Source organism: Pseudorasbora parva, chromosome 13 (genome assembly GCF_024679245.1).
Source record: "Pseudorasbora parva isolate DD20220531a chromosome 13, ASM2467924v1, whole genome shotgun sequence".
NCBI classification, from domain to species: domain Eukaryota; kingdom Metazoa; phylum Chordata; class Actinopteri; order Cypriniformes; family Gobionidae; genus Pseudorasbora; species Pseudorasbora parva.
Window position 1 is genome coordinate 32,437,034 of NC_090184.1, and position 14,959 is coordinate 32,451,992.

A 14,959-nucleotide genomic window follows, 5' to 3' on the forward strand; every position below is an offset into this window, starting at 1 on the left:
GACTCCTGAATGAAACCTCACCAGTATAACCTAGACGACAGCGGCACTGATAGTTATTGGTCAACGGCACACAGTCGATGGTGCCGGATGGGTTGCAAGGTCCAGAACGACACTCGTTCACATCTCCCTCACAATGCACTCCTGTGAAACCAGGAGGGCAGGAGCAAGTGTACCGCCCCACACCGTCCACACACTGGCCACCGTTCTTACAGCGCGGGCCAAACTCTGGGGCGCATTCATCCACGTCCACTTCACACTGCAAACCTGCAAAAACAAAGAGGAGTGGTCAGGGTATATTTCCATATCAGTGTTACATCTGTGCACTAAACGTACAGCATTAGGAATCAGTCTTTCAGTCTATACCTTTGGTGCCAGGAGGGCACGCACAGGAAAAACGGTTGATCAAATCGATGCAGGTGCCTCCATTCCGACAGGGATTCGACTGGCACTCATCAACATCATATTCACAGTTCACACCCTGATAACCTAGTTTGCACTGATAGAGAAAGAGAGAAGTTTACAATAGAAGATGAATAGATTTCTCCACCTCTTCTGAACTATTTCAATATACACCACTATTTAAATGTTTTGATGTCTTTCAAAATAAGTCTCTTATGCTCACCAAGGCTGGATTAATTTGATCAAAATACAATGTAAAAATGTTTTACAATATTGTTTTTAATTTAAAATGAAGTGTGACAATACATAAGCCTTCAGAAATTATTCTAACATGCTGATTTTGCACTTAAGAAATATTTCTTATTATTAATGTTGAAAAAGTTGCACATTTCATATTTTTAAGGAATCTTTGAGACATTTTTTTTCAGGATTCTTTGATGAGCAGAAAGTTAAATGTCTTTATAATGTCACTTTACATCAATTTTATGTGTCCTTGCATTGTACTGACCTCAGACTTTTAAATGATAGCATATATCAATGTTAGTAAGAGAGATCAGTTGTACCTGGCAGTTATATCCACCCTGGTAGTCCAAACAGGTCCCCCCGTTTCTGCAGGGGTTGGAGACACATTCGTCCACCTCCTTCTCACAGTAACTGCCCGTATAACCTCTCTGACAAAAACACTGGTGTGTGTTGTCTTTATCCATACAGCTTCCTGCATGCTTACAAACCATGTCGACCGCCACACCTGGAGCACATCAGAATTTACATTAAGAATTCAAAATACATATTACAGTTACAGTTACATTGCAATTAGTGAGCTAGACAGAAAAAAGACTGAATTAGCCTTATTGGTTACTGTGTTATCTGAAAGGAATTTCAAACACACTATTAACTTTTAACATTAGACTCTTATTTACTGTCCTACCCTTGCTAATGGCTACAGCCTGGCATGACATGTTTGGGATGTCACAGTACAGGCCTGTCCAGCCGTGTTGACAGTTGCATCTCCAATCCATCACCTTCTGGATGCATGTACCTCCGTTCTGACACTTAATCTGACTACACAGGTTCACCATCGACTGCAGAATGAAACAGCCAGAGAAATTAATCAGACAACATAAACATAAAAAAACGAATTTCGTAGACTTAAATCAACATTTACAGTAGTCATTCTGCAACATCAGTCATGTGTTTACAAACTAAAGGCAAGTTCACACCAAGGATTATAAATATAAAAATAATGATAAAGATATGTTTTTAACGTTTAGTTTAGCAGAGTTCCAACCAAACCTATAACAGCGCACAAATGAGATTGTTGGAATCGCTTTTAGACAGTTTTTTCCAGCTAATGAACAATAAAAACATTGACAGCCAATTAGAATCCATGCTACTTTAAAGAACTTGAGCATTTAAAGCAACAGAGGACAAAACTGCAGTGTTTACGCTAATAAAGTTATCTTTATAGTTATCGTTCTTGGTGTGAATGGGCTTTAAGACTGAATGGTAAGTTTGTACCTCGCAGGTTTTTCCATTGTACATCAGAGGGCAGGTGCATTCGAAGGTCCCTATGCCATCTATGCATGTGCCGCCATTTTTACATGGATGAGAGTCGCACTCGTTCAGTTCGAACTGGCAGAACTGACCCGAAAAACCATACTGACAGCGGCAAGAGAAGCGGTTAATTCCATCCACGCATGTTCCATTGTTCAGACAAGAGCTACGGCGTAATAGAGAGAGGATGAATAAGCACTGATATGATAAAATCCAATAAAAAACGATCCATATGTGTTAGGAAAACTTACGTCTCAGTGCAATCTGGGACATCACGTTCACAGTTGATGCCATCATAGCCAGGCAGGCATTGGCATGTGTAGCTGTTCACGTAGTCTGTGCACTTGCCTCCGTTCCAGCAGGGATTGCTGGCACACTCGTCCACCTCCACCTCACAGCGCTCGCCATAGAAACCAGCTCTGCACTCGCACAGGAACCGCCCCACTTTATCAACACACGTACCACCATTACGGCATGGATCTGGAGAAGAGAGTGAAAATTAAAGAGATTAAAATAGATAGGTCTTTTCAAATACTCATATTTATTGAATTTTACATTATTTTTTCATTATTGTCATTAGATGAATCCCAATTCATTTATTGTATTGACAGCCATCAATCTGTGTGGGAATGACACGTACTGGAGCTGCAGTCATCAATGTTGGTCTGGCAGTTGACCCCACTGTATCCAGGCTGACACTCACAACGGTAGCTGCCCACTGTGTTCACACAGTGAGCTCCATTCTGACATGGGCTTTTCTTGCACTCATCTACATCCTCCGTGCACTGGGCTCCTACACACATATGCCAGACAGACACCCTTTAGACATTTTTCATCTAATGGGCATGTTATTTGATCAAGGAAAAGGTGTTATACGTGGTTCTCAAAGTCAAAGATGCTCTTGAGGAATAAAAGCAAACCCACACACAGACTTAAGGCACTTACCTTCCCAGCCGCTGTGGCAAATGCAGGTGTAGCTGGTGTAATCCAGGGATGGCTGACACACCCCTCGTCTCTGACAGGGCTGAGATGCACAGGGGACCAACTTCTCCTCGCAGTGTCTCCCTGAGAATCAAGCACTACAGTCAGTTGTGGATATAGTTGAAGAGATTCTCAAAACAGTACCAAAATGTTTACTGTAGACACAGCGTGCTGGCAGCATCGAGTTCTTTTTCACACTTGAACAGACAAAAAAACCCCCACAAAAGTATGCCAAAATGTCCACTTCATTGAGTATCCTCTTAAGCACAGTCTTAAATTTGTTAAATAAGTTCTTAAATGACTGTAAAGAGTGAGGACATCGGATGTGTGTCACATACATGTCATGAGCGTCAGATTAATTAATAATAAATGGTAAATATATTAAAATAGAAAAACGTTCTTTTAAACTGTACTAATATTTCGAAAAACCGTCTTTCAAAAATCTTATGGTCATACTTTAGTTTACCGACCACAAGCCTTTGAACAATAGGTAACAATAGAAATGTAAATAATTATAATATTAATATAGTTTTGGGACTGAAATAAATGTAACTGTGTCACCTGTGTAAGGCAGAGAGCAGTGACAAATGTAGCTGTTGACTCCATCCACACAAGTTCCCTGATTCTTACAAGGGTTTGACTCACACTCATTAAAGTTTATCTCACAGTTAAAACCTGAAAGAGACAGAGCAAACCAGAGAGTTGGGAGACTGAAATAATTATCATTGTTAATCTGTTTCTGAAAGGTAATAGACAAACACCTTTACCTGTAAATCCACGGGCACAATCACAGGTGTAGCTATTGAGATGGTCATTGCAGGTTCCACCATTCTGGCACGGGTTGGACTGACACTCATTCTTCTCTCGCTCACAATTCTTTCCCTCCCAACCACGCTCACATGCACAATGGTACCTACAAATAGATATTTTAGATATAAAAAAAGACAACTGTCCATAGAAGCAGGTAATTAGTGCCTCTCACGGCAACGCTAAGAATGCAGTGTGCATTTCGCAGTGCAGTAAGCTATGTCATAAATTTGGTGCTTAGAGCTAAAAAAAAAAGTGCATATTTACAGAATCCAACAGGAAATGTAGGTAGGTTGTACAACAAACGAATGTGGCTCTAAAAAGTAATAATTATCAGTCACACTGACCAAATGCTTTGTAAATTAAGGCTGTTCCTACCCATCATGCTGCTCAATACAGTCTCCATGCACGCAGGGCATGGGTCTGCAGTGGTCTGCACCTGAGTGACACAGAGGACCATGAGTCCCAGCCGGACACAAACACTGAAACCCGTTCACCTTGTCCACACACGTCCCACCACTCAGACATGGACTCGGACTGCACTCGTTGATCTCCTCTGTACATCGTTCTCCTAAGCCAGAGAGGAGAAAGAGTCATTAATGAATAATTACTGTTAATAAATAAAACAAGTGCATTCTTATAATTGAACTATTATACTTAAGATATATTTTAGAATTCCTAGAGTTAACCAAAATTGTGGCTATTGTGTATTAGAGAAAAAAATATATATAAATATAATCCATTTTTGCATAAACGGTTGTGTTAAAGTCCTCATGAAATCAAAATTGACCTTATTTACTTTGTAAGCACATATTACAGGTCTTAGACTGAACAATTAATCCATAGAATTTAATACAAATAAAAAAATAGTTTGTCATGGTAATCTTTAAAGGTTTACTTCAGCGATTAGCATAGTTGAAACCCTGGAGTATATTCAAATGATTGTGCTTCCCCTCCTCATATTCCCCTGAGAAAAGAGATTTTTTTTTGGCCAGAGGCTAGACTACAGCCAGCAGAGGGAACTATTTCCGCATGTTTTCAACCCACTCCCATGAGGGATGGGAGATCGCACTCGCTCGGGGGGAGTAGAGCACAGTCTCGGGAGTGCTCCCCGGTCTGCGAGGGGCGATGGGGGTATGTGGCAAGCAGCGGGGCGAGGGACCGCGAGAGCGGGCCAGTGACGAGTGGTAATGAGTACCAGGTGCGCAGCACACCGGTCTCGTCTCGCGGCCAAGTGACAGGAGCATAAAAGGAGGAGCGAAGGCAGCGGAAGACGAGAGAGGACCAGGCCTGGATTTTATGTTATGTTTTGTTTACGTGTGTGTGGGCAGTCAGTCTTCCTTGAGAGGCTGCCTGCGTTTTTATGTGTGTGTATGGCGGGCAGTCGTCTGTGAGGGGCTGCCCACGGTTTTACTTTCGTTTTGTTTATTTATTTTATTTAAAGTTTGTTGAACGTTCGCCGGTTCCCGCCTCCTTCCTTCCATCAAAGAACCCTGTTACACACACATTCAGTTTTTAATTGTAGTGTCTGTTCTCCAACTGAACTGATTTTATGAAAATGAACGTGGTGGGAAAATGATCCATTAATCCAGTAGCGGCGGCTTTGGGAGTGCCCTCACAGTGCAGTGAAGCAATGCATTCTGGGAATGCTAGTCCCAGTCTAGAAAGCACCAAATTCAAAAACAATTTCCCATTTCTACTACATTAATGACCCAGTTTAAATACAAATTCCTCTTCCCCGCGCTGAAGTACCCCTCTAATCAAAATCTGAAAAATTATTACCGGTCTGGAAATGGTGTTCCTTCTCAGATGATGTCAGTTTGACAGCTTAGATTTGAAAATGCATAACAACTCCCCTCCAACCATTAGTCTGCTATGAACAATCAATGGAGAGGAGGAACGCTGCCCTCTATTCATTATTCTGATTCACTTGGAAATATGTCACAGAACTGTAGAAAACTCACTTGCTACTTCAGGTTCACTGGGACTTTAAAGGTAAAGCTTATAATGATTTATAAGATTTATATTATGATGTTTATGTTCTATTTACACAGAACTTGGATCTGCTCATGATTAATGAATGAATCTCATCTGCAAGTGTGTATTTTATGTATCTGCGGGTAAACAAACCTGTGTATCCAGGTTCGCACACACATTTGTACTCATTGATTCCATCCTCACAGGTCCCGTGCTGGCAGGGATTACTGGCACAGTCATCTTGGTTAATCTCACAGTTCACGCCTATGACAAATGACAAAACAGTCAAAGGAAATGCAGGCAGGTAAATAAAACTAATCCAGTTCATACAGCAGCCTTTGAAAAGTTTCTAAACAACTGTAATGTGTAATGCTGGTTTTTTTTTCAGAGTGTGTGTGTTTTTTTTACATATGGTATGAGAAAACGAATGTGTACAATGACAAGGGTATTTCAGCGTAAACATGGTTTACGAGGACAATTCCTCTTTAGGGAGGAAGGGGATAGAATATTGTTTGTACAGTATAAAAACCTTTACACATATGGTGAGTCCCCATAAACCACACATACATGTGTGTGTGTGTAGTAAGAGGAAGTGTCCAGCAGAGGGCTTTAGTGAGCTTTGTTTTGTCTGATAGACAGTGTAACTTATTATTTTTAAATAAGATTCTGATGCACTATGTAGACATACTTTAACACTCAGAAACCCAGACTCCTTATGGAAAATAAACAAAAATGGTTCATTCATTATTGATGCCAGAGGCTTGAGCACATTAAAATATGACCAAGTAAATTCACGTCACATACTTTACATAGAGATTAGCCAATCAAAACAGAGGTCATGCAAACATTTCAAATGTACAGTGACAAAAATCAGCCTCTGTAATTCTAAAGGGTGGATAATGGTCACGATAAACTAAATTAAGACTAGATTTTGGTACAAGAGAATATATCAGACAGTAACACAAATGTAAAGAATCTGTGAGATATAAAGATGTGCAAGACTCACCTGAGGTACCCGGTTGGCAGTTACATTGGTACATGTTGACCAGGTCAACACAGCGTCCTCTGTTTTGGCAGGGGTCACTCTGGCACTCGCGTATCTGCTCGCTGCAGATGGGGCCCATGTAACCTGGTTGACACTTGCAAAAGAAGGTAGCAATTCCGTCTACACATTCACCATGGTGACAGGGTTTAGGTTCACAGTCGTTAATGTTATCCATACACAATGGCCCTGTGAAACCTAAAGAAAACAGCATACAAGGCAAGGAATTAGTATAATAAGCTCAGCTCTGTGAGAATTTAGAACATTTACTAATAACTTACAATGTGCTGACCTCAGTAAAACAATCCCGTAGTGAAAATTGCCATTTTAATTAATTTTGTCCTTCTTGAGTTGCCGTATTTGGTGTTGCATCAGAACAAATTCAGCAATTTTCTATACCATGCAGGTTTGTGTTAAAAAGGCTTTGAAAATATATCTGTGAGTATTTACTTTAATATTTTCTTTGTTAATAGAGTAAAAAGCTATTTTAAGAAAGATATGTGTAAATTGTATTTTCAATAAGGTAATATTGAAGTGCTGGTTTGTAAGGCCATCTGTATGGAAGCGAACATGCTCAGTATGCTAGAATCTGAAAGTAACATCTGAATTATGATGCAAAGACATCATTGACATTTTCTTTATGTCTATGTTCAGTTTTACAGTGTTCCCTTCAAGTTAATTACACTCAATCAAAGTCGAGTCTTTCTTGGAGGAAGCTGTTAGCGATCTGTCAGGCTCAAGCACTTCAGCACTCAGACTAGTAGGGGTAGTCACTGAACAACACTAAGCACTCAGTTAAGCTTAATTTAAATATATATAAATAATGTGTATTGGAAAATTGTGTTGTTAATGGTCTTGTCTATCCTTCCCATTTTTTGTCAGATTGTTTTTACCTTCAGCACATTCACACTCATAGCCGTTAGGACGGTCGAGACACTTGGCCCCATTGTGGCACGGCGTGCTGGCACACTCATCAATGTCAACTTGACACATATCTCCAGTGAAACCTGTGGTCAAAACACTCACATTCAGTATCATGTCAAAAAACAGTACCCAACAGAGCATATATTAAGGAGTTTCCACACATACAACTCGTCACTGAGATTTGGAGATATTGAATGACATGAGTGACTGAACTATGAGTTGCAATAAAGTTTATGCAAATTAGATGACCATACTATGAGAGGTTCGTTATTGTGGGTGTTATTTTGTGGGTATATATGATTTGCAGGAAAGCATTGGTAAATGTAACCCTGGACCACAAAACCAGTCATAGGGGTACTTTTTTTATTATTGAGATTTATACATCATCTGAAAGCTGAACAAATAAGCTTTCCATTGATGTATAGTTTGGACGAAATTTGGCAGAAATACAACTATTTAAAATTCCGGACTCTGAGGATGCAACAAAAAAAATCTAAATAAAGCTGCTATAGGCGCCTTTAAAGGTGTCCAAATTAAGTCCTTAGCCAGGCATATTACTACTACTAATATATTTTTAAATGTATTTACAGTTGGAAATTTACAAAAATATCTTTATGGAACATGATCTTTAATATGGGCTTTATAAGTACTGCAAAATAGCTAATAAGCAGCAAGTTTATAGTGAGAATTCGACCCTAAACTAAAGTGTTACCACTCATTATGAAGTTACAGTAGAACAGTAATATTGTGATATTATTACATTTGAAATGTGTGACATTAAAATTTAAAATAATTGTTTTAATATATTTGAACATTTAATTTAATCCTGTGACGACAAAGTTGAATTCTTGAAACTTCTTAAATCACAAAATGATTCACTGTTAATTAATTTAACTATATCAACACTCCTAGTTTCTGGTAATAAATAAATGTTGGCAGCTTTGTCATAATTACAGCAGAAAATCTTATGGGTGGCCTTCAAATATTGTGTTAAAGCGGGCGTACACTGTGCGAATGTAGACAATGTTAGTTATTCCGAGTCATAAAGGTTCAATGCTCCAATTATTGTACTCACCTTGAGGACATTCGCAGACAAAACGGCTGACCTGGTCTAGACATTTACCGTTATTGAGACAAGGCGAGCTAGCACACTCATTAATGTCAATCTCACAGTGCAATCCATCAAACCCTATGGGAGGAAACACACACACACACACATTCACTAGATGAATATGAGGACATGGAGCCAAAACAACATCACCATCCACCTGATTACACTGTGTGTGAGTGTGTGCGCAAGTACCTGGCATACAGATGCAGGTGTAACCTCCTATCTGGTCCAAGCAGGTGGCATCATTCTGGCAGGGGTTAGAGCCACATTCGTTAATGTCCTGCTCACAGCGTGGGCCGGTATAACCCGGAGCGCAGTTACAGGTGAATGAGCCCTCTGTGTTCTTACACGAGCCACCATGCTCACATGGGTTTGGCCCTAATGGATTGAAAAAGAAAGTCAGAGAGAGAAAATTTAAGAAATTGAAATGCCCAGCACACTGTAATGTGTGCATAAAGGGGAAAATTATGAGAAATAAAGACATACGAAGCAACACCGACAGACAGAGAAAAAGAGAGTTGTAAGAATTTCCTGCAGGCTGTCTCACCGATGACACACTCGTCGATATCCTCTGCACATGTGCTGCCCTTGTACCCCGAGGGGCAGTTACAATTGAATTTTCCATTGACAGGGTTCGTGTCACATTGAGCTCCCATCTTACAAGGGTTACTGGTGCAGGCATCATCAATGTGACACAGCAAACCTTGAGAATAGAAATAATCGCTGTGGTTACTACAACTGATTTGAGATGTTTTTAGTGTACTTCTTCAGTAAACAGATTCTTTTTCATATATTAATTATTTCATTTTAAAACAATCATTTTAGGATGTGTGGTTGTTTTTGCTGACCAGTTTTGCCGGGAGGGCAGTTGCAAATGAAGGAAGCCACGCGGTCAATGCAAGTGGAGCCAACGGTGCAGGGCTCAGCTGCACAGTCGTCAATGTTTTCAGAGCAGTCACTGCCACTCCAGCCATTCACACATACACAGTTGTAGCCGTTACGTGTGTTACTGCACGTGCCTCCATTCTGACAAGTGTTGGGCTGCAATCTGCATTCATCCACATCATCGGTGCAAAATTGACCTGGAAACAAAAGGACATTGTAAATAAGGTTTAACCTCAGGTTCTGGCCAGCATTGAAAAGTATGAGTCACACTAAGGAATTGTTTCTTTGAATCGGTTTGTTTCATTAACCTGATTAAAAAACAATTCACCAATTTCAGATTGTGTCAAATTTCACAATGAATCAGTGAATAAACCTGAATCAGTTTGACTAAATACATTTTGAATCAACATCTGTGAGCCATTTATACTAGTGAAGAAGTGAACAAGAGGGAACAAACATGCATAAAAACACACAAACAGAATATAAAGCCATTTCTATACCAGTCCATTCAGGTGGGCACTGGCAGTTGTAGGTGTTCACTCCATCCATGCATGTGGCTCCATTCTGACAGCGGTGATTTGGACAATCATCAATGTTCACCTCACAATTTGTTCCATTAAAACCTGATTACAGAAAAATCAGAGAACATTTCCTGAACTCACTCTCAATCCCAGGTATTGCTAACACAATGGTGCTCTGTCTCACTCTGGCATTATTAAACGTAATTACTCAACTTTAAAGCTTGAACAGACATTTCTCACGGCTCGTGTTCGCTGCCTGAGGTGAGAGAGAAGTTTTGGCCTGTTGCTTTGTTTTGCCAGCACGGCTTTCTTTAAATGCTAAACTGATAAAGTTAATTTAAAGTATTTGTATTGTAGTCTCAAACAGCATGTGATTCAATGAAGAAACAGTTTGTTTTGACTGTGATTAAATTAAATTGTATAAATTATAAAATAAATTGTATTTGGTGTGAGTGATATAAGCAAACATTTATATCATTATATTTATTTGATCAAAAATACAGTAAAAACTGTAATGCAAAATTTTTATTATTTAAAAATACAGTTTTCAGCATCATTACTCCTGTCTTCAGTGTCACATGATCCTATATAAATCATTCTAATATGCTGATTTGTGGTTCAAGAAAATCTTATTATTATCAATCCTGAAAACCCTTGTGCTACTTAAATGTTTGAGGAAATGTTTTGTTAGGATTCTTTAGGATTCTGCGGTGGAAAAATAACTTTGGGGTGGTACTTGGTACGTTTCGACCACAGGAACTAAGGTCTAAATGAAGTTCCGGGTAAATATTTCCCCCTCCAAATGGCCCTGCTCGCGAGGTAGTACTTTTTCAAACTTTTGAGGGCGGGACTTGGGCGCTGAACATGCATTCAGAATACCATAGTGCTCTTTTTACGCCGTTTTGTTAATAACCTCTTTAGTAAACCAATACATAACCAACAAATGCAGCACAGCTTGAATCTCTTCCATACTCTTCCATATTATTAATTTCACCATGTAATCATGACGTGACAGCATGCACCGCGCTCACACCAGGCTATAATGTTGACAAGAGAGGAAAGTTCATTTTTCTGAGGGGTAAACTTTTTATTTCGTAAGAAATGACACAGACATAGTCTGGCTACACCGTCTCATCTTGACAGCATATATTGTCCCAGGCAGTTTTTACTTCAACTGCACCTGACAGAATAATGCATTTTTTCTGATGATTATTACACTTTACAACAAATAAATAGCTTAAATAATACCGTATTAGTCCTGGTGGCCATTAAGAGTTACTATGGCTACAGTTAACACATTCCAGATGCTGGAGAGGACAGTGTCGACATTTCTGATGCGCAGACAAACTGCATGTCACAAAATGATTGCGATTGAAAGTCGGCACATGTAAACACCAGATCGGTCTAGATAACGTCTCATGTAAACAGTCCACTAAATATTTCAATCGGAATAATTTAATCGGAATGACAAATAAATGTACATGTAGCCTAAACATGGCTAGTGTCGCGCAAAAATTAATGCTGTCCGTCGCTGGCTGGGAGGACCAGTCGCGCGCAGTCCTACATCACCAGACTAATTTGCCTAATCTTCATGGTACTTTAGACCGCAGTGGAAATGCAGACTGTAGCATCCTTGTTTGGTTTTAAATGGTTGTGTATATCCCACATCTTTACACACACACACACACACACACACATATATATATATATATAATGTTAGCTTCTGTTCAAATCCTGTATTGTTTTGCTATGGTCAAAATAGCTATATATTTAATTTCCGAGTGAACAAACCTGGTAGACAGTGGCATACATAAGTTGTGTCCGTTATCTGTCGACAGGTTCCACCATTGAGGCAGGGGGATGGAGAGCAAGGCAAATACACATTCTCACAGTGTGGGCCGGTAAATCCAGGTTGGCAGTTACATCGATATGAACCTGGAGTGTTCAGACACATGCCTTCGTTCTTGCACAGAGATGGGGAGATGGCACACTCATCTGTGTCATTGAAACAACGGGGACCATGGTAACCAGGAGGACAGGTACAAGAGAATTCACGGTTGGGCAGAGCATGGCACATACCACCATTGGCACATGGGCTAGACAGACATGTGTCTTCTTGCTCACAATGCTGACCTGAGGAGATAATGTCACCATGGAACAAAAACAAAAAAGAAAAGAAGTGAGTTGACATTTTTTGGCATAGACACATTTAAATGTTTGCATCCTACAATGCCCAACAATGCTGTTTAGATACATTAAAGGAACACTTCACTTTTTTTTAGTCCCTTAGAGTTAAACAGTTGAGTTAGCGTTTTTGAATCCATTCAGCCGATCTCTGTATCTGGCGGTAGCACTTTTAGAATAGCTTAGCATACATCATTGAATCGGATTAGACCATTAGCATCACGCTCAGAAATTACCAAAGACTTTATTTTTTCAAATATAATATTTTTCCTATTTAAAACTTGACTATTCTGAAGTCTGGAGACTAAAACATGACTATTCTATTCTCTCATTATGCAGGAATGAGAAAATAGTTCCTAGTCATATCGGTCAAAAAAAAAAAAAGTTTTCATTTTCTGCTGGTTTTAGTACACGGTGTAACTATAGAAGAGTCGAGTTTTAAATAGGAAAAATATTGAAAGTCTTCGGCCATTTTTTTAAGCGTGATGCTAATGGTCTAATCCAATTCAATGATATATGCTAAGCTATTCTAAAAGTGCTACCGCCAGATACAGAGATCGGCTGAATGGATTCAAAAACGCTAAAACTCAACTGTTTAACTCTAAGGGACTTGGAAAATGAGCCTATTAAGACGGTCTCTGAGGGAAAAAGAGAGAAAAACAGATGGGAAGCAAGAGACTGATCTGACCTGTCCATCCTCGGGCACACAGGCATTTGTACTGGTCATTAGGGAGAAGCGAGCACTTCCCACCATTGGTGCAAGGGTTGTTGGGGTAGCAGGTGGAGTTTTTCTGCATCTCGCAGCGTTGGCCCGCAAAGCCCAGAGGACACACGCAGCTGGGACTCCCAGGTACACCAGCTACGCTCACGGTACACTTTCCTCCATTCAGACAATATCCCACATAACAAGGATCCTTGTGCTGACAGTACTCGCCTAAGAAATCAGGAGCACACCTGAAACACACAGAAACAGGGCACAAATATTATTCAGGGTCTTTAAGGGAATCATTTGCGATCTAATTCAATTGTTTTGAGTCATACTACATAATAGGTGCCTAATCATGGCATTTTATACTGTTGTATGCATGGTGTCAAGACAGCATCTATTGTAACAAAAACATTTTTTAAACATTAAAACGTTTTAAACACATAAGGAATCAACAAAACGCTGGCATTTCCATAAATGTTAATGAAAAAAGAAGACGGCACGTAGCAAGAAAAGAGTGTTTGCATATTCCGTTTATTATAGCGCTCCGTTTATTATGGTTATAAAATCTGAGGTTGTGCAAATAAGACAAAATTGTTAAATCTAATACATAAATATACTGTGTGTGTATATAGACAGATACACACACACACACACACAACATTTTCTACATAACTCTTTTAAAAAATAAAAATATACAAGTGTAGGAGCACAAACTGAATAAAATGTGTTAAAGCGGACCTATTACAAGCCCCTTTTTACAAGATATAATTATCAGGAGTCCCCAGAAAGTGTCTGTGAGCTTCAACTCAAAATACCCCACAATATTTATAACATTTTGTAAATGCCTATTTTTAAATCGAAAAGAAAAAACATGCTGTTTTTGTGCATGTATCTGAAAGCAAATGAGCTGCTGACGCTCCCCGTCCTGCTTTCCAGAAGAGGGTGGAGACTGTACAGCTCCAATACTTTATTTCTTATAAGTTGTGTCCAATACTCTGTCCAATAGATGTTAAACCATGCAGAATGAGTTTCACATCATTCGTCACAAGACAGTGAAACACATTACTCCTCCGCCTCCGCCTCCTCACTGCACAGAGATTTCAGCACATGACCAGCACTCACAAAGAGGAAATTACATGATTGCAAAATACGATTGAGGGGAAAAAAACATTGTCTGCCCTTCTGTCTGTTTCTCTCTATCCATAGACTTCCCAAAAAGAGAGTTTGATTGAGAGAAAGAGAGAGACGAGGCAAAGAAAGAAAAGCGAAAATGTTCTTATTAGCATTAAACCAACTCAGTTTCAGTGCAGTGTAAAGTGTTTCTGTGTATGTCTCACTACGGCCTGCTGCCATGCAGGTGCCGGCCTCCCAGAGGACGTTCAGGTAACACAGATGAGGGATAAAAGAAGCCCTTTAGACAACCTGTGTGTGTGTAGTCACGCCCGTATAACTGCATTTACACACTTGCTTGAGATTACAAACAGCCCGTTGCCCAAAGCGTGTCTCCTAAGATCATACACCGAACACACACATACAAACTGTTGCAGAGTTCTTGGCTCAGGATAATTGCAAAGTTATTTCGACCACACACAGTCTAAAATTAAACAATGGGTGAAATGATAAGATAAATGTATATTCTATCTATAAATGTACAGCTATGAGATAGTATTTGTCAATATTTTTATCAAGAAAAATTTGTACTCAAATGTAATTAAAAGGGTGCATTAGTACTAGCATTTGAGCAAGATGGTGTTAAATTTGGACTCACTAACACAGGATTTCACATCTTTACACTACACTTCAACACACACTCATCAAAAAAGTCTGTTTGTTATCCTTCATGCATTTTGTCCCACCCTCTCTAA

At 39.5% G+C, this 14,959-nt stretch overlaps 1 protein-coding gene across 1 annotated transcript in view; it reads right to left on the reverse strand.

The window, feature by feature from the left end:
* The window catches only part of notch2 (notch receptor 2), a 62,167-nt gene that overhangs the window by 10,085 nt on the left and 37,123 nt on the right, over positions 1–14,959 (reverse strand). Inside the window, exons 3-23 of the mRNA XM_067413980.1 lie at positions 13,074–13,339; positions 11,993–12,334; positions 10,181–10,303; positions 9,644–9,877; positions 9,343–9,498; positions 8,988–9,173; positions 8,760–8,873; positions 7,654–7,767; positions 6,725–6,958; positions 5,872–5,982; positions 4,120–4,312; positions 3,702–3,847; positions 3,496–3,609; positions 2,899–3,018; positions 2,594–2,746; positions 2,205–2,433; positions 1,918–2,119; positions 1,328–1,481; positions 963–1,147; positions 364–496; positions 22–264 (exon numbers count right to left, since the gene is read on the reverse strand). Coding sequence (XP_067270081.1) covers positions 22–264; positions 364–496; positions 963–1,147; positions 1,328–1,481; positions 1,918–2,119; positions 2,205–2,433; positions 2,594–2,746; positions 2,899–3,018; positions 3,496–3,609; positions 3,702–3,847; positions 4,120–4,312; positions 5,872–5,982; positions 6,725–6,958; positions 7,654–7,767; positions 8,760–8,873; positions 8,988–9,173; positions 9,343–9,498; positions 9,644–9,877; positions 10,181–10,303; positions 11,993–12,334; positions 13,074–13,339 — 3,752 coding nt within the window. The remainder of the gene's footprint in view (positions 1–21; positions 265–363; positions 497–962; positions 1,148–1,327; positions 1,482–1,917; positions 2,120–2,204; positions 2,434–2,593; positions 2,747–2,898; positions 3,019–3,495; positions 3,610–3,701; positions 3,848–4,119; positions 4,313–5,871; positions 5,983–6,724; positions 6,959–7,653; positions 7,768–8,759; positions 8,874–8,987; positions 9,174–9,342; positions 9,499–9,643; positions 9,878–10,180; positions 10,304–11,992; positions 12,335–13,073; positions 13,340–14,959) is intronic.